Here is an 18,838-nt window from a genome sequence, read left to right as displayed (position 1 = left end):
AGCAGAAATTTGGGGCTGTGTGCGCATCTAGTATACATGTGTGTGTGTGTGTCTGTGTGTTCTTTGGACTTCTTTGCTTGTACACGTCAATAGTACATGCGCCAGTTCTTGCTGATGCTGTCAGAGCCCTAGTAGCCCACTATTGCTGCTTCTGTGCCCATTCATTTTTTTTTCCCTAATCCTGATTACATGATCCTTTGCTCATCGGGACCACTGAATCTCGTCATGTCATCAATATGGTCGGGGTGGCAGGATTTTGGAAGCTTCTGCTAATGTCAACTAGTTGAGGCTAATGGCAGTGGCAAATTAGTCTCCAAAATGTCACTTGAAGCTGGACCATTTGCTAGTCCTATGGAAATTCTACACCTATTTAATGAACATAGCAATAGTTAGAATCTGGTTAAAAGAAACAAAGGCTTTTCTTTTTTCAACTCGCTTCTCCCATGTCACTGTTCAATCACTTGAGGTTACTGACAGAATGACTGCTTGGACATTGCTACTCTTGCTCTAAAGGTTTGGTCCAGTCATTTTTTCAATGGTTGGTTGAGCATCTTGATGTGTTGATCCAATGTCTCTTTGTTCATAATTTCAGTTAATGCTACCACTACCTTTTCATTCAAGACTGTTTGCACCTGTTGACCATTTAGGTTATGTTTGGTTTATAGAATTCGTATTCGGAAGAGTGGGATGAAATACAATGAGAATGTAATGAAAATTGTAAAGTGATACCTATTCGGAAGTGTGGGATGAAATACAATGAGAATGTAATGAAAATTGTAAAGCGATGTAATAATTTAGAAATAAGTCACTTGGGCAAAAGTTATGTTATTCCATCCAACATGGAATAGGAAAGCAATAGATATTCCATGGTGAAATTTGGGTTGTTATTCCCTGTCTCAGATTCATTAAATTTTTTGCATTTTTATTTGTTTTGTGATAACACAATTTCTGTGTTTGTGAGTGTGTGTAACTATTCTATTATTACCATTCTATTCCTAGGAATAGACATTCTGTGAATGTTAGTATGAGAATTTGGATTCACTTCATGGTTTAGCATTTTTTTAGATTTTCCCCTGCTTTATTTTTATTATTTTATTTTAATTTTCATTCCAACTATTGTCAGTTCATATTATTTTGGTCCTTTTTGTGTTTTGCCATGTTTAACTAGGAGATCTCATCTTCCTACAGCTTCTTTTTGTGAACTTTGTCTGTGACATCATTCTGTTAGCCTAATGTAGCCAATTAAATCTTGGTCAATGATAATGAGTGTGTTTGTGAAATAGTTTATATGGTATCCTTTGGATGGGACTGATCTGAAGCGAAACGGTAGAGTGATTTCAAGGCAATATGAATTAGCTAATTTCTAATTATCTTATTTTCACTTAGTTTATTACATTTATTTGGCATGAATTTGACTATATTAATAGTTGAAATGGAAAAGTTTTGGTTTCTAACTGAAATCCTCTCCTACACATGCAGCACGCATTCACAAGTGCAAGCATGTTTCTGGCATATAATGACTATAATTGTTATATAAAAGACTATCTTACAGTGTATTGTATGAAGTATTCATTACTGCTGCTAATTCAACTAATTTCTAATTTAAAATTCATGTTTGTTGTTTCCAAATTCTTACAATTATATTGTCACTTGATTGACAGAGAGAAGTAGACACTACAAATTTCATGCAAACAGCCCCTTGGTTGGGCTTGATTCCTGGTGTAGATGGGCAAATATTGCATTCTCAAGATGGTAGAGACAGCCCACTTGTTTCCCTCTTCAAATCAGCAACTGGGGCCATCGTGTCAAATCCTCAGTGTTCAACTCCAATGCCCTTTCGAACAATATCAAAGCAGGCAGAAGCGGCTGGTGTGTAAGCCTACCATCCAAGCTTCCTATAGTTTGTTGTTAATAAGAAGTTGGAAGTTAAGAGACTCCTTGTATGTGACACGATCTTGATTGTATTATTTTTATCCACATTGTTAATTTATTTCCTGTCTCTTTTATGCCTTTTCTGTGAAGCATAGCTTCCCACTACTGCTGACTGCCTGGTGAATATGCGTTGCAGTGGCGTGCTTTGGGACATAAAATATAAGGTAGTATTAGGCTCAATTCTTATCATGCTTCTTGAAGGATTAGATTGTGATGAAGATCAATGGGATTAGAGATATATATAGATTTGGAGTTGTTGAATGAGAAAAGAGTGTAGATTGGGATAAATGTCAGCACCAAAAATGTGGAAACATTAGAAGCTAACTGGGAAATATGTCCAGTATCAAAAGTGGGAGTAAACAAGAGTGACAAGATAAAAGGCCTAGGTGGAGGTTTTGGAATAATGGGGAAATTGGAAAAGAGAAAACAGCTTACAATGTTGGCTACATGTATTGCATTGTTGTTGTGTAGTGCAAGTTATGGTGCTAGAGAACTTTAGAAGAACTGTAACTGTGTCGGACATGTCACATACCAGTGATTACACTCACTTTAAAATTAATTATTAAATGATCTTTTAGTTTCTGGCAGAACTGGCAGTCTGCTGACAGGTGTTTGTCAATGTCTATGTCCATGTGACAATTTGATGGAGCATTGAAACTGTTAGAAATTCTATTCAAGACATTTTTTTTTCTAATTATTTCTTCGTGCATTTGTTGGAAGAGATAATAAAAATTATGAGAGGATACATAGAGGATATGAATATGGAGACAAAAATGAGTCTGGAGAGATGATCTTAGACTTTGCTATATCATATGATTTTAGTATAATGAATACTTGCTTTAAGAAGAGAGAAGAACACTTAATAACCTTTAAAAGTGGACAAAATAGAAGTCAAATAGATTTTTTTTTAACTAGGAGGGTAGATCATTTATCATGCAAGGATTGTAAATTTATTCTAGGTGAAAGCCTAACCACACAACAAAGAGTCTTAGTGTTAGATATATATATTAAAAAATGGAAGAAAAATGATAAAATAAACCAGTGTAGGAGAACTAGATGGTGGAACCTAAAAAGAGAAAATATAATAAAATTTAAAGATAAAATGATCAAAGATGAGGATGGGATAGATACAAATACTCTTTGGAATAGATTAGCTAGCTCTATTAAAAAGATAGCAAAAGAGATTTTAGGTGAATCAAGGGAAAGATTCTCGAATAGCAAAGAGAGTTGGTGGTGGGATGAAGATGTACAAAAAATCATAAAGACAAAAAGAATTTGGTATAAAACATGACAAAAATATAGAAACAGAGATAACTTTGAAAAATATAAGGAGGCAAGAAAAGATGTAAAAAGGGCCGTTAGTGAAGCTAAATATAGATCTTTTAATAGTTTGTATGATAGATTAGGTACAAAAGAAGAGGAAAGAGATATATTTAAACTTGCTAAAGTTAGAGAAAGGAAGAACAAGAACTTAGGAAATGTAAAATGTATTAAAAAATGAGGATGATATTGTCTTGGTTAAGGACGAAGATATTAAAGAAAGATGGTGATGTTACTTTAGTAAGTTGTTTAACGAAAACCAAATAAAAGACTTAAATTTAGAATTGTCAAATGAGGAAAAGACTAAAAATATAAGATTTCTTCGCAAAATTAGAGTTAACGAAGTTAAGTTTGCACTAAAAATGATGAAAAATGGGAAAGTTATGAGACCAGATAACATCCCAATTGAAGTTTGGAAATGCTTGGGTGATAACGGAATTATTTGGTTAACTAATTTATTTAATACAATTGTAAAAATTAAGAAAATGCTAGATGAATGGAGGAAAAACACTTTAATACCTATATACAAAAGTAAAGGAGATATTCAAAATTGTAATAACTATTGTGGAATTAAACTTATGAGTCATACGATGAAACAATGGGAAAGGGTAGTTGAACAAAGATTAAGGTTAGAAACGAAGATCTCAGAAAATCAATTTGGTTTTATGCTTGAGAGATCTACGGCAGAAGCTATTTATCTTTTAAGAAGATTAATGGAAAAGTTTAGGGAAAAGAAGAGGGACTTGCATATGATATTTATTGACCTTGAGAAAGCATATGATAGGATACCTAGGGAAGTTCTATGGTGGGTTTTAGAAAAAAAGGGTGTATGTTGTAGGAATACCGATGTCATTAAGGATATGTACGATAAAGTAATGACTAGTGTAAGGACTATAGATGGAGAAACTAGAGAATTTCCAATTGCCATAGGTGTACATCAAGGATCTACTTTGAGTCCTTATCTTTTTGCTTTAGTGATGGACCAATTGATTAGGAGTATCCAAAAGGAGGTTTCATGGTGTATGTTGTTTGCAGATGATATTGTATTAGTTGACAAAATTAGGGATGGAGTATAGGCTGAGTTAGAATTATAGGGAGAACCTTTGGAATCTAGAGGCTTTAGGATGAGTAGAAATAAAACAGAATATATGAAATGTAATTTTAGTAATGATAGGAGGAATATTGGAGACAAAGTTAAACTTGATGATGAAGAAATAAATAGCACTTGTAGATTTTTATACCTTGGATCTATTATGCAAGCTGAAGGAGAAATTGAAGATGATGTAATGCGTAGAGTTAAAGTAGGTTGGGTAAAATGGAGAAGTGCTTCAAGTTTGTTATGTGATCGTAGGATACCCTTAAAATTGAAAGGGAAGTTTTATAGGACAGCTATAAAGACCAGCTATGCTATATGGATCGGAATGTTGGCGACGAAGATACATAATATCCCAAAAGTAAAAGTTGCCAAGAAGAGAATGCTTAGATGGATGAGTGGTATAACATTGAAAGATAAATTAAGGAATGAACATATTTGTGGTAAGTTAGGTGTAGCTCCTATAGAAGATAAGATAAGAGAGGGACGACTCAGATGGTATGGACACTTGCAACGTAGGCCACATAGTGCATCTGTGAGGAAGAGTGACTTTGTTACTGTGGGGTGCAGTCGAAGGGGTAGGGGTAGACCTAAAATAACTTGGGAGTGATAGTGCATAAGGATTTAATATCCTTGAATCTATCAAAAGAAATGGTCCATGATCGCATAAATTGGTGGAAAATGATTCATATAACCGACCCCACTTAGTGGGACTAAGGCTTGGTTTTGGTTTGGTTCTTCGTGCATTAGATGATATTATCTTGATTGGTGAAAGGGGTGAAGTAGAATCAAAGTTAGAATCAAGGATAGAAACTTTAGAATCTAGAGGTTTTAAGATGAGCAGAAATAAAATAGGATATACAAAATGTAATTTTAGTAGATTTTAATAAACTTATATTAAACTAGATCTATTACGAAAAGATTAAACTCTGTACTAGAGAAATTAATAGCACTAGTAGATTTCAATAACTTCAATCTATTATACAAGTTGAAGGAGAAATTAAAGATGTAATACATAGGGTTAAAGCAGGTTTGGTAAAATGAAGAAGTGCTTCAAGCATGTTGTGTGATCATAGAATATCCTTTAAATTAAAATAAAATTTCTGAATGACGGCTATATGACCACCTATGCTATACAGTTTAGAATGTTGGGCAACTAAGAACCAGTATATTCAAAAGGTAAAAATTGCTGTAATGAGAATGCTGACACGGATAATACAAGGGAGGGGCAGCAGAGATGGTTTGAGAACCTATGCTGTAGGCCAATAATTGAACCAGTGAGGAGTGAGATACTTATCCTTGTGGGCAGTAGAAGAGGTGAAAGTAGACCTAATATAACTTGGAAGGAGATAGTAATGGTCTAACAGCCCTCTAATTGTCAGAGGTCATTGTCCAAGATTGCGTAAATTGGCAGAAAAGGATTTATGTAGACCCCACACTAGTGGGACTTGAGACTTGGTTTAATGTGTTCTTTGGTTGTTTATTATTATGGCATCTAAAAATTTAAATTTTTTTTTTTTTTTACACTATGTCCTACATTTTGATAAGTAAATTAAGAATTTGACATGTAATTAATAATTTGAATAAGCAAAACAGGGGTGTGTGTGTGTGTTGATGTTGTTATTGTTGTTTTTGTGCCCTAGTCTGTGCCTTCTTTCATGTGCCTTAGCATGTCCATATATTTATATTCCTTGTTCTATGTCTATTTTCATGCTTCATAGGTTGACTATTTCTTTTATTGCATCTTCCTTTCCGATGGGCCAATAGAGCACTGTTGCTAATATATACTTGACCTTTTCACTTATGTCCAGCTTTCAACTGTCCTCAAGCTTTATCATGTATATCATGTAACATTAATATAATAGTAATCTTTTAAAGTATCATTAGGCACTCTAGTGGAGGAATAATTTTTATTTTTTTTTTAAATAGTGAAAACAAGATAATCCCAATGAGGTGTTTTGGAATAGGAATTAGCATAAACAAGAATAATAATTGCCCAATCTGGAAAATTTATGGATCAAATAACATAAAGCATATTCTTTGCATAATATTTCAAGAACAGAATAAATTTCTGAGACCATGTCATTGTAGGGGCATAACAAGCGTTGTCTATATTTGTGTGAAATTGAGTGAAATTGAGTCTCCCACCCCTGCCCCCACTAACTTCCCTCAGCTCAGTCACACATTTGTGTGAAATTGAGTCTCCTTCGTTGACAATAGATGAAAATAGTAGAGGCCGAGTCTCACAAAGGAAAACTGTACCTAACTCATTTTTCTTCGATAGTATATTGTCACTCTTTGCATAAATATGAATGATCTATCTGAACCTTATTAATTTAGAATATCTGCGCTCTCTGATACTGTACCTCCTATGATCAATACTTCAGCCTCATTACAGTCATAACATTCTTTAGTGGTTTGAAAAAAGTGTTAATCATATTATTAATTTTCTAAGTTGTTTATACATTGGTAAGGAATTCGTATACTCCCACTGATTGCAGATGTCTTGTACAAGGCTAACATGAACACTGGAAATGTACTGGAATATTCCCTTGCTTTCACAAGTGCAGCATTGGACAGATACTGCACCAAATGGAGTGCTGCTCCCAAGACAGGTTTCATTGATATTACAACTTCAAAGGACTTCTATCGTATATTTAGTGGCCTTCAAATTGTAAGGAGCAACTCTTGTCGATCTCATTCAAGAAAATGATAGCTTATATAGATGTGTTGCTTTTTCTTACTATTGGTTATTGGTATAGCTATTTATTAGTCATCTTATTTGTTGCTTCACACTTTAATTGTTAAATCCTTAAATATTGACTAGGGTTTTGTCTTTGATAACAATATATTAGGTTATTCGTCATTAAGAAAAAACTGTTTACCTCTCTTTTATCCTACATAATATGTTTTCATAAGCAAGAAGTATTACCTGCTACGGAAGCTAGCATTTAGATTATCAAAATAGTTCACTTCTTTTCAGGTTCTTATGTGATACGGTAAGGCTGTTTTTATGGAGTTGTAGGCAATGTTAGGTTACATTCGCAAAGGTTTATTTTTCTAGACATTTCTCATTTATTACATTAGTACAATAATATTGCTGCAGTAATTATATTTTAAGGTTTATTAGAAAATACATTTAACATTTTATTTTGTTGATTGATTAGCACTTCTTATTAGCTGAAATTAAAAATATAAAAGAAAGAATGAATTCCGCAACCTGCACAAAGGATTGACAAGGCATGGTACCCTTGTCAGCGATTATCATGGCCGCTTGGATCCAAGAAGTTAGGCTGGATCTCTGTCTAATAGATCTACTCTGGTGTATTTTGTTTTTGTTGGTGGAAATTTGGTATCTGTGATTGCGTAATCTTGTTCAAAATCCACGTATAAAGCCACATATCGTGCATGGTTCGAAATCGCGGTCGCGAGTAACATCGCGTAACAGTTGCGGGAGACGTAGGTGTTACGTAATGGGAAGCAGGCGTAATGGTCGTGAATTTGTTTCACGCATGCACAACCATGCCAAAATTGAACAATAAGCATGAAATTCATTAATACTTGATTTTTAATGAATTTTGACTGCTTTTATTCAACCTATAAATGTTTTTTAATAGGTATTATGATTTTTATATTAATTTTAATGCGCAGTTTACAAAAAAAAAAGTCTTTTTTTAAAATAGTTTGCACTACTTTAATGGGTAAAAAATGTAGAAATGTAATTAAAATGAAGAATCAATTAATTAGAGACATAAAATTACTAATAATGAGTCAATACTCAATATATACATACATGAATTTGAAAAATGATTGGTACGTAAGTACAATATTACAAAATAGCAAATGTCACCACCAAAAAAATGACATGGAGTGTCTTCATAATCTATATCTCTATCTTGAGATTGGGATTGGGAATTATCTCCTCACCCTTGCGGAAATACATAGATGAATAAACCCATGTTCACATTAATTTGTTGTTGCTCCTGAAAATCTACTAATGGTGAAATTCCAACTGATATAGGAGTTGCATAATCTCCTCCTTGACCATATTCTGAATAATATCCATAAGTTAAGGTTGGGGTTGGGGCTGACTCTGGGTAGTGTGTAGAAGAAGACTCACTAGATCCTGACCCACTAGGATATGGATTAGAGTCATAATATGGATCGTAGTTTTGAGGTGGTGGATATGTTTGATGAGATCCATATGATTGTGATGATGAATCATTTAAACCAAAGTCTCCAAAACTACGAACCACACCATATGAATCTTCAGCAAAATCACGTTCTCGGTGTCGGTGACTTCTTCTAATTTGTGCACTATTACTCCTACTAGGGTTTTCGCCAGTAGCACTCCTCCTAGGTTGTGAAGTTTGGTACTCTGGAGGAATACCCAAGTCATAATTTCCGGGTATATCATGTAATCCATAACAACTAAAAGGATATGTATCCCCAACAAACGATGCCCCTGTGTCATACCCATAATCATATTCTGCACCGCTACCACCACCACCATCACCCCCAGTGCCAGTCCAAACTCCACTAGGTCCACTACCTACCACCATCATCATCACTTGGCGAGCTCAAACCAAGATTATCATTACTTTGTGTACATTATTGGTGGTTGATTATCTCTTTTTGCATTACCGCCAACCTCTTCATCTAACCAATTTGAGTTGTCCAGATCGTCGAGTAATGGTGCCTCTCTCTCCTCTAACCATGGGCTCAAAGGATCATCTTCTTTGAAAATATAGTCGAAATTGATAGGGTTAAAACTATTTTCAATGTTTTGTTGGTTTCTTATCGTTGTGTGTCTAAACTTTAACCTTATGTTGTAATGCACGAAAACAAGTTTTTCTAGTCTCATGTACTTTAGTCTATTTCTTGTGTTCGTATGGATGAGACTGAACGTGCTCCAATTACGCTCACAATTTGAAGCTGATCTGGTCTGGCTAAGAACTCTGATTGCTATTTTTTGTAGCTCAGAAGCACATGTGTCATAATGAATCCACCATTCAGCTGCATAAATAATTGAAGAAAAACATGTCAATATAGTGTATTTTTGGAAAATCAAATTTGAACATAAATATGACAAAATAGATCCATTCATCCATTATTTAGCTACATTTACCAGGATTTGTTTGTTTCACTGCCCTTTGAGCCGATGAAGTTCCAATGTCTCCTGCCTATCCCATTGTAGCAACAACTATAAAAGGAGAATTGTGAAGTATAATTAATTAATTAGATATATATTATAGAAAGTATGACTGAATACTAATACTTACTTGATTAATAGCCTGAATTTGAGTGTCTATATCGGGTACTAGCTTGGTCGTCACTTTTTTAACCCCATCCATAACTTCTCTAGCAACTTCAAAATAGGGTGTAAATTTACAAATATATTAATCAATAATAATGTTTTAATGCAACTACGCATGATTTAAACGTTGAAATAATAAGAAATTGTATTTTATTTACACTTACCAGCTGCGTATAAGTCTTGGTGCAATTGAAAACTCCTCCGATTATCAATAATTTTCCAATAATCTTTGTAGAATCAGCACTCTTTCTGAAAGGCCAGCTTTTCCCTATCAATTGTCTCGTATATGAAATCCATGGTTGATTTTTGTCACCATCAACCAATTTAAGAACTTTCACTAAGGGTTTATGTACTTCAATTATATCGAAGGCCTTTTGCCAAAACTCTTTCCATATGAAAATCTTTTTTCGCATCATATGCTGGGCCAAATTTTGCCATCCCAAACCTTGAGTTTTTCCAAGCATTAGATGTGAACATTTCTCTCAATGTTTGTTTATGCCTAACAATGGTCTCCAAGGCAATAAAGTTGTTGGCAAATCGAGTGATGGTAGGACAAAGCAATTCTTTATTATTGGTCAATTTTTTCATGAACTTCATTATCCACGTGTGGTTGTAAATAAAGGAAGTTATTATTTTTGCATTTTCTAAGACCTTCTTCACATTACTTTTCTTACCAATATCTTCAAGAATAAGGTTTATGCAATGAGCTGCACATGCTGTTCAGTAGAGATTTGGCCTCTTTTGCTATAATAATTTCCCTCCCACCTTCATTGCAACTTCATTATCAGTTACTATTTGGACAACATTTTCATCTCCAATTTTCTCAACCACCTTGTCTATTAATTTGAAATGAAATTATTGATTTAACAATTACTACTACTTAATTCAAAATATACAAGTCATCAAATGGCTCAAGTCAATCAAAATTAGAAAATTACCTGAAATAATATTCAGCTGTTTGGCTTTGCACATCAGAGGCATCAACTGACTTGTGGAAAATAATGTCTCTATTGCAATAAACTAAAAAGTTTATTATGTGTTTTCTTGTGGGCCATGACCAACTATCACGCATAATGGCTACACCTCTCTCTTTCCAAATGCCAGCAAATGAAGATATATAATTTTTCATTTCTTGATACTCTTGCTCTAAATATATTTCAGAAACCTCATAGGGTGATGGGCCCTTCACCCCCTTTCCAACCTCTGCAGCAACATCAAGCATCGGCTGCATAAATGGAGAGTCAGCTACATTCGCTGGAATTCAATTATAAATTAGGAATTTGCCTACTGCTTTTCCTAGTTTACTCCTTTAACCCTTAAAAATTTTGGTATTTATTTTTTTATTGCTTGGCACTCCTACTTTCTAGAGTAGGATCCATCGTCCTTAATCTAGCTTCAGGGGCATTAGGGTTAATCCATTGTTGTCCATTGCCTCTAGCTTCTCGAACACTTTGTGACCGAGCTCTACAAAAACCATTGGCACTGCCACTAACAGAGCCACCGCCCTATTCATAATAATTACCACTTCCACCAGTTCTTGCCCTAAATCTTTGCCTCTCTTCCCATTCTTGTTGTGCTCGTATGCTTTCTTGTCAAGAAAATCTCATTGTTTCCTCATTTGAATCTTCTTCATCACTCAAATTTTCAAAATCTCCTCTAATTTGAGCTTGTACTTCCTCTTGCCTTTTTGGTTTATCTTTTTTCTTCTCTGCATATTATTGTAAATGTTTCATCATTTCTTCTCTCATCTGTGTGGTTACATATGGACACAAAGACACTTGACCTTTTTTATGTGCCAAGTGTTTTTTCAATCATGTAATTCCTCCTTTAATTGCCTTTCCCCATAATTTACATAAGACAACTTGTCTACTACCTTCCACTGGATTAGCAAAATGCCAACCAATGTCTTCACTAAGTAGCTCTTCATTGCCTTTCTTATCACACGACATCTTGGTGCTTGATTAGATGACTTCTGCACAAGTAAAAATAAAAAGTTATGGTCCTTATACAGTAAATTAAGAATAAAATGGAACATAATTAGTTAATTAGTTAAGTGCATAACAATATTACATAAACGATTGATTAAATTTAAGACTTTAAGTTGTAACTATTAAAAATTTTAGTTGATTTATACATATATAATACGATCATTTATATTACAATTTACAATTTAACAAAATAAATATAGAATTGTAGATCTTACAATTTAATTGTTTAAAAGGTAGTGTACTTAAGTCACATGACTAATTGTGTAGAAATTAGAATTTACTATAAATTGTAGATCTAATATTAAATTATTAATTATCAAGGTATTCAAAAAAATTAATATGTAGAATATTAATTAATATTTTTTTACTAAAACATTAACTATAAATCTGTACTCTAAGTAGCTCTATAGATTTTATATTTTATACTATTTTTTTATTTTAATTAATAAATTTTACTTATATAATTATTTACAAATTTTCATGCATAAAATAAAATAAAACTATAAAAGTAATTAAATAATAAGTATAAACTTAAAATTATAAAATAAACAACAATAACAACAACAAAGCCAAACCTTAGTCCCACTAGATGGAGTTGACTATATGAATCCCTTTCCGTCAATTTATGCGATCATGGACAATTTCCTTTGATAAATTCAAGGATATTAAATCCTTACTCACTATCTCCTCCTAATTTACCCCTTCTACTGCCCCCCACAGTAACTAAGTCATTTTTCCTCATAGGTGCACTATGTGGCTTACGTTACAAGTATCCATACCATCAGAGTCGTCCCTCCTTTATCTTATCTTTTATAGGAGCAACACCTAACTTATCACGAATATGTTTATTCCTTAATTTATCTTCCAATGTTATACTACTCATCCATCTAAGCATTCTCATCTCGGCAACTTTTACGTTTTGGATATTATGTTTCTTCCTCGCACAACATTCCGATCCATATAGCATAGCTGGTCTTATAGCTGTCCTATAGAACTTCCCTCTCAATTTTTAGGGTATTCTATAATCACAGAGCACACTTGAAACACTTCTCTATTTTACCCAACTTGCTTTAACTCTATGCATTACATCATCTTCAATTCCTCCTTCAGCTTGCATAATAAATCCAAGGTATCGAAATCTACAAGTGCTATTTATTTTTTCATCATTAAGTTTAATTTTGTCTCTAATATTACTCCTATCATTACTAAAATTACATTTCATATATCCTGTCTTATTTCCACTTATCCTAAAGCCTCTAGATTCCAAAACTTCTCTCCATAATTCTAACTCGGCCTCTATTTTGTCCCTAGTTTCGTCAATTAATACAATATCATTTGCAAACAACATAAACCATGGAAACTCCTTTTGAACACTCTTAGTCAATTGGTCCATCACTAAAGCAAAAAGATAAGGACTCAAAGCAGATCCTTGTTGTACACCTATGGTGATTGAAAATTCTCTAGTTTCTCCATCTATAGTCCTTACACTAGTCATTACTCCATCAGACATATCCTTAATAACATCGGTATACCTACTACATACACCATTTTTTTTTCTAAAACCCACCATAGGACTTCCCTAGGTATCCTATCATATGCTTTCTCAAGGTCAATAAATATCATATGCAAGTCTCTCTTTTTTTCCCTAAACTTTTCCATTAATCTCCTTAAAAGATAAATAGCTTCTGTGGTAGATCTCCCAGGCATAAAACCAAATTGATTTTCTAAGACTTTCGTTTCTGACCTTAGTCTTTGTTCAACTATCCTTTCCCATTGTTTCATCGTATGACTCATAAGTTTAATTCTACGATAGTTATTACAATTTTGTATATCTCCTTTATTTTTGTATATATATATTAAAGTTTTTTTCCTCCATTCATCTGGCATTTTCTTAGTTTTTACAATTGTATTAAATAAATTAGTTAACTATATAATTCCGTTATCAGCTAAGCATTTCCAAACTTCAATTGGGATGTTATCTGGTCCCATAGCTTTCCCATTTTTCATCTTTTTTTTAGTGCAAACTTAACTTCATTAACTCTAATTTTGCGAATAAATCTCATATTTTTACTTTTTTCCTCATTTGAAAATTCTAAATTTAAGCCTTCTATTTGGTTTTCATTAAACAACTTACTAAAGTAACTTCGCTATCTTTCTTTAATGTCTTCGTCCTTAACCAAGACAATATCTATTTCCCCTTCTTTTGTACCTAATCTATCATACAAACTATTAAATGATCTATATTTAGCTTCACTAACGGTCTTTTTTGTATCTTTTCTTGCCTCCTTATATTTTTCAAAGTTATCTCTATTTCTACATTTTTGCCACATTTTATACCAAATTCTCTTTTTTTTTTTATGATTTTTTGTACATCTTTATCCCACCACCAACTCTCTTTGCTATTCGAGAATCTTCCCATTGATTCACCTAAAACATCTTTTGCTATTTTTTAATAGAGCTAGCTAATCTATTCCAAAGAGTATTTGTATCCATCCCATCCTCTATGGTCCAATCCCCATCTTTGATCATTTTATCTTTAAATTTTATTATATTTTCTCCTTTTAGGTTCCACAATCTAGTTCTCTTACACTGGCTTATTTTATCATTTTTCTTCCATTTTTTAATACATATATCTTACACTAAGACTCTATGTTGTGTGGTTAGGCTTTCACCTGGAATAACGTTACAATCTTTGCATGATAAACGATCTACCCTCCTAGTTAAAAAAAAAAATCTATTTGACTTCTATTTTGTCCACTTTTATAGGTTATTAAGTGTTCTTCTCTCTTCTGAAAGCAAATATTTATTATACTAAAATCATATGACATAACAAGTCTAAAATCATCTCCCCAGACTCATTTTTGTCTCCATATCCATATCCTCTATGTATTCGCTCATAATTTTTATTATCTCTTCCAACGTGCCTATTCGGATCTCCTCCTATAAATATTTTCTCAGTCCTTGGTATGCCTTGTATAACACTATCCATATCTTCCTTAAATTGTCTCTTAATATATTTTGCTAAGCCGACTTAAGGAGCATAAGCACTAATGATATATATTATCTCTTGTCCTAATACCATCTTGTTTTTATAATTCTATCCCCTACTCTAGTTACATCCACAACCCTATCTTTTAAGTTTTTGTCTGTAATAATGCCTACTCCATTCTTATGTTTTTCTTTTCCAGTGTACCCAAGTTTAAATCCTGATTTGTCAATTTCTCTAGCTTTCTCCCCCACCCACTTAGTTTCTTGAAGGCTAATTATATTAATTCTTCTTCTGATCATTGTATCCACAATTTCCATGCTTTTACCCGTAAGTGTCCTTATATTCCAAGTTGCTAATCTAATCCTAGTTTTCTTGAACTAATGTCTTTACCTGTCCACGTTTAGAATGATGCAGGAACCCTCACATATTTGACACCGTACCCAGGTGCTGACACGGCGCGTCGCTTCGGGGCGACAATTTAGCCCACCTTCACCCACTTTTCGCTACACTCAGGTGGTTCAAGTGCAACGCGTCGCTTGTAGGGGACGCCTCAGCAAATATTCGGTAAGGATTCATATCATAGTGATCTAACAAATTTTACGCTGGCTGTCAGCTACCTAATGCAATCCTCCTCCTTCACTTGGGCTTGGGACTGGGTGTGTGTGAAAAAATTAGGACATTAAGTGCATCACAGGCGGAGTTCAATATTTTTAAGTGGGGTGCGCCAAGCCCAAGCTGTAGTGCAACACAAGGGTGACACGTGAGAAGTCCCAGTAGCAAGCTACTGCAGTGGACCCTCCCCCTAAAAAAATTAATTTAATATCATGTGGGCCAGTGACCCACGTATCAGATATTAAACTGATAAGAATAGATACTACACAATAGCCTACACTAGCATTGTATTAGCCATTAGGTGGAGCCGTGGAGCCTTGCTGCTTGAAATAATTTTTTTTTCTTTTTCAAAATAAGGAAGATTGGATGGAGTTAGAAGAAGGTATACCCAACCTGGACTCCTGACAGTGGCCGAAGCTGCAAATAGAGGGAGTTTGGGCTGCAAGCCTTCAAATCCTCAAATTTCTTCTTGTTTTCAAGAATTCCTTGTAGAATTTACCCTAAACTTTGCCAAATAACAGAAATTTTTCCGACAAATTGTGAAAATCTCCACAAGTTGAAGAGTCCACTCAGCCGATTTGCGGAGCACAGCTTCAAACAACAAATCGAAGTTGATTTTTGGGGTTTCGAAGCTTTAGATCAGTAGATCTAAGCTGGATGAAGGAGTTGAAGAGTGGAAGAGGGAACTCAGCTGATCTGCGGAGCACAACTTCAAACAACAAATCAAAGCTGATTTTTGGGGTTTCGAAGCTTCAGATCAGTAGATCTAAGCTGGCCGATGGAGACGAAGAGGGAAGAAGCAGCAACACACAAAGAAACACACAAAATGGAGCAGATTCGAGGAGATACGGTAAGGTTTCGGGGGCTGTCAGCAGTCATATCGTGGTGTAACGACCGTTATGAGCCGTAACGTAAGTGTAACGGCAGTTACGGTTCCATAACGGCCGTTAAGTATGTGAATTTTCTGCTCACTGCATTAGCGGTCTGTAGCAGTATCGGAGGTCTGATTTTTTTTACGTAACGGCCGTTATTTAATAGCATGATCTCATGCTACTTGTGAATTAATCTAGTGGAAGAACATGTTGGAGGAGCTTGGGCTTCCACATTTATCCCCTATGGAGTTGGTGTGTGATAATCTGATTGCTGTCCATATCGCTTCAAATCTCAGTCTTCCATGAGAGGAGAAATATATTGATCGGATATTGACTTGGTCAGAGAGGAATTTCTAAAGAAATTTGTCACTACAATCCATGTAATCAGGGGATCAACTGGATAATTTATTCATTAAGTTTTTAGGAGGTGCTTGAGTTAAATATATGTAACAAGCTGGTAACATATGATATATTTGCTCTAGCTTCAAGGGAGTGTTGAAGAGTATAGGGCAAAGCATATTTTCTAAGGAGTACTTATGCTGACAGTATATATCTTTTTACTCTCTTCCCACCCCCCCCCCCTCCCCCCTTGCCAAAAAAAAAATAAAATTATGAAACATGATGAATTTAATTCTAATTATTGTGCAGTGACTTTGTGAAAATTTTTATTCTAGAGCATTTATATAGATATTAATTATAATTTGTCTACAAACTAAGTATTTATTATCTGATCATATTATTCAAATTTCTAATAATCTCATGCCGCCATTTTCATATGCGTGCACCTGGCCACCTACTCTTTCCTCCTTGCACTTAGGCTCTTTGGGCCTTTTGTGCCTTTTGCCTCAAAAATTTTTTAAGAGTACTCTTCGGAATAAATTTATGAAGCTTTTTAAACAATAACTGTAAGGCAATCAAGACGTTTCTATTTCGAGTGGGATGTATTCAAATTTGTAGCAATTAGGGGATAGATATGATCTTGTGCCTGGGAACCCTCTTCAGTAGGTTAGGGAGAGTATTTTTCTTTTCTTTTTTGCCCCTTTGCTTTGCTATTGTGGGGTTGATATCATGCACAACAAGATTATCATGACTAGGAAATTTCTTACCTAAAAAGACACAGTTTCAGGTAAAAGATGCGGAGCAGGGTGACTGACTTGGTGATTGTCTGTTTGAACTTCTACTCCCTTCATTTTCTAAGTGTGGAAAATTAAAGATGGAGGTGAGAAGCAGAAAAGAAGAGAAGAAAAGAAGAAGAAAGAAAGAGAGAGAAGGCAACAGTAACCTGGAGTATATTCAGCTCCAGGTCTGCCATTCTATATATTAATAATAAAAAATCTTGAAAGACAAAAATACCCCTACTTACACTACATAATTATTAAAATAGCCTATTTCTTCTAGCACTTCCCTTCAAGATGGAGGTGTATAAATATCACAAACCCCAGCTTGTTACAACCCCTAGACTAAGCAAGCTTAAATAAAGCCTTCAAGTAAACTTCACTTCACTAATCCATAGATTTCACAAAGGAGTCCTTACAAGCTTCTTTAAGACAGCATCCCTCACAAAATTACAGTCAACTTCAATGTGCTTTGTTTTCTCATGAGACATTGGGTTGCTAGCAATATAAATGGTAATTGGATTATGACAAAACATATCTATGGACAAAACATATCTATGGGCTTCTTGACCAAGAATCCCATCTCTGAATTAAAATACTTCAACGACATAAGCTCACTCACAATATGAGCCATAGCTCAATATTCTGCTTCAACACTCGATCTAGTTAGCAGTAGTTTGTTTCTTGCTACATCAAGTAACAAGTTTACCTCCCAGAAATGTACAGTATCTAGCAGTAGACCTTTTATCATCGACTGAGTACATCTTAATCTGCATCAAAGTATCCCATGATCTCTTAGTTTTTGTTACATTTATATATCAAAGCTCTACCAAGAAAGCCTTTGAGATACCCTAGAATCCTACAAATGGCATCCCAATGTGTTAGCTGGGATCATGGTCTTAAATTTCCCTGAAATTGTCAAAATTTCCGTCAAAATTTCTGGTTTCCGTCACTCTCGAAATCAAAACGGCAGTCAATTTCTGTCTTGCATAATTTCCGTCGAAATCTCAACGAATCATCCCAAAATTTATTGAAATCTTGAAATTTCAGCGAAACTTGTCAAAATTTTAACAATGCAATGAAATTTCCTTGGAATTCAAATAAGAGATTTAGGAGTGTCGTGAAATTTCTCGCTTAATTTATTTTATTTATTTGTATTGAAACAAAATATTGTTACAAATGCTTTTGAAATTAAATGAAAAAATAAACTTACATTAGCATTTTATTTAACCATTTATGTCTAAATTATCATTATTTGTATAATAAAGAATATTTAAATGATTTATGAATTTCATTTGTATTAGCATAATATGTTTACTGTATTACAACTTTTCCACCTCATACACAACATAGATGTATTTAACTTGTAATATATTAGTCCTAAAACTTACATTATTATGTTTGTGAACCATTTCTAAAGTTTCACAAAGAATTCCATGCTTTACTACTGATTTTCTTTATTTTTTCAAATCGAAATCTAAATTGACATCGAAATTGAAATTTTCATACTTTTGGAGCTTCGAAATTTGAGTCGAAATCGAAATTTAAGACCTTGGTTGGGATTTTTCCTGAATCGACTCACCACCCCCACAACAAAGGA

The 18,838-nt window shown here is 34.1% G+C and overlaps 1 protein-coding gene and 1 non-coding gene across 4 annotated transcripts in view; one reads left to right on the top strand and one right to left on the bottom strand.

Annotated features, from left to right (window-relative positions):
* Nucleotides 1-18,838, top strand: part of LOC131153114 (protein PIR) — a 149,753-nt gene that overhangs the window by 113,402 nt on the left and 17,513 nt on the right. For all 3 annotated transcript variants that reach the window (XM_058105175.1, XM_058105177.1, XM_058105176.1), the window contains exons 28-29: nt 1,662-1,869; nt 6,847-7,019. In XM_058105175.1, coding sequence (XP_057961158.1) covers nt 1,662-1,869; nt 6,847-7,019 — 381 coding nt within the window. The remainder of the gene's footprint in view (nt 1-1,661; nt 1,870-6,846; nt 7,020-18,838) is intronic.
* LOC131154725 (U2 spliceosomal RNA) lies at nt 15,354-15,542 on the bottom strand. Its single transcript, XR_009136638.1, has one exon. It is a non-coding gene; the product is annotated as a U2 spliceosomal RNA (small nuclear RNA).

Source organism: Malania oleifera, chromosome 4 (genome assembly GCF_029873635.1).
Source record: "Malania oleifera isolate guangnan ecotype guangnan chromosome 4, ASM2987363v1, whole genome shotgun sequence".
NCBI lineage: Eukaryota > Viridiplantae > Streptophyta > Magnoliopsida > Santalales > Ximeniaceae > Malania > Malania oleifera.
This window is presented reverse-complemented; position numbering and strand designations above follow the sequence as displayed.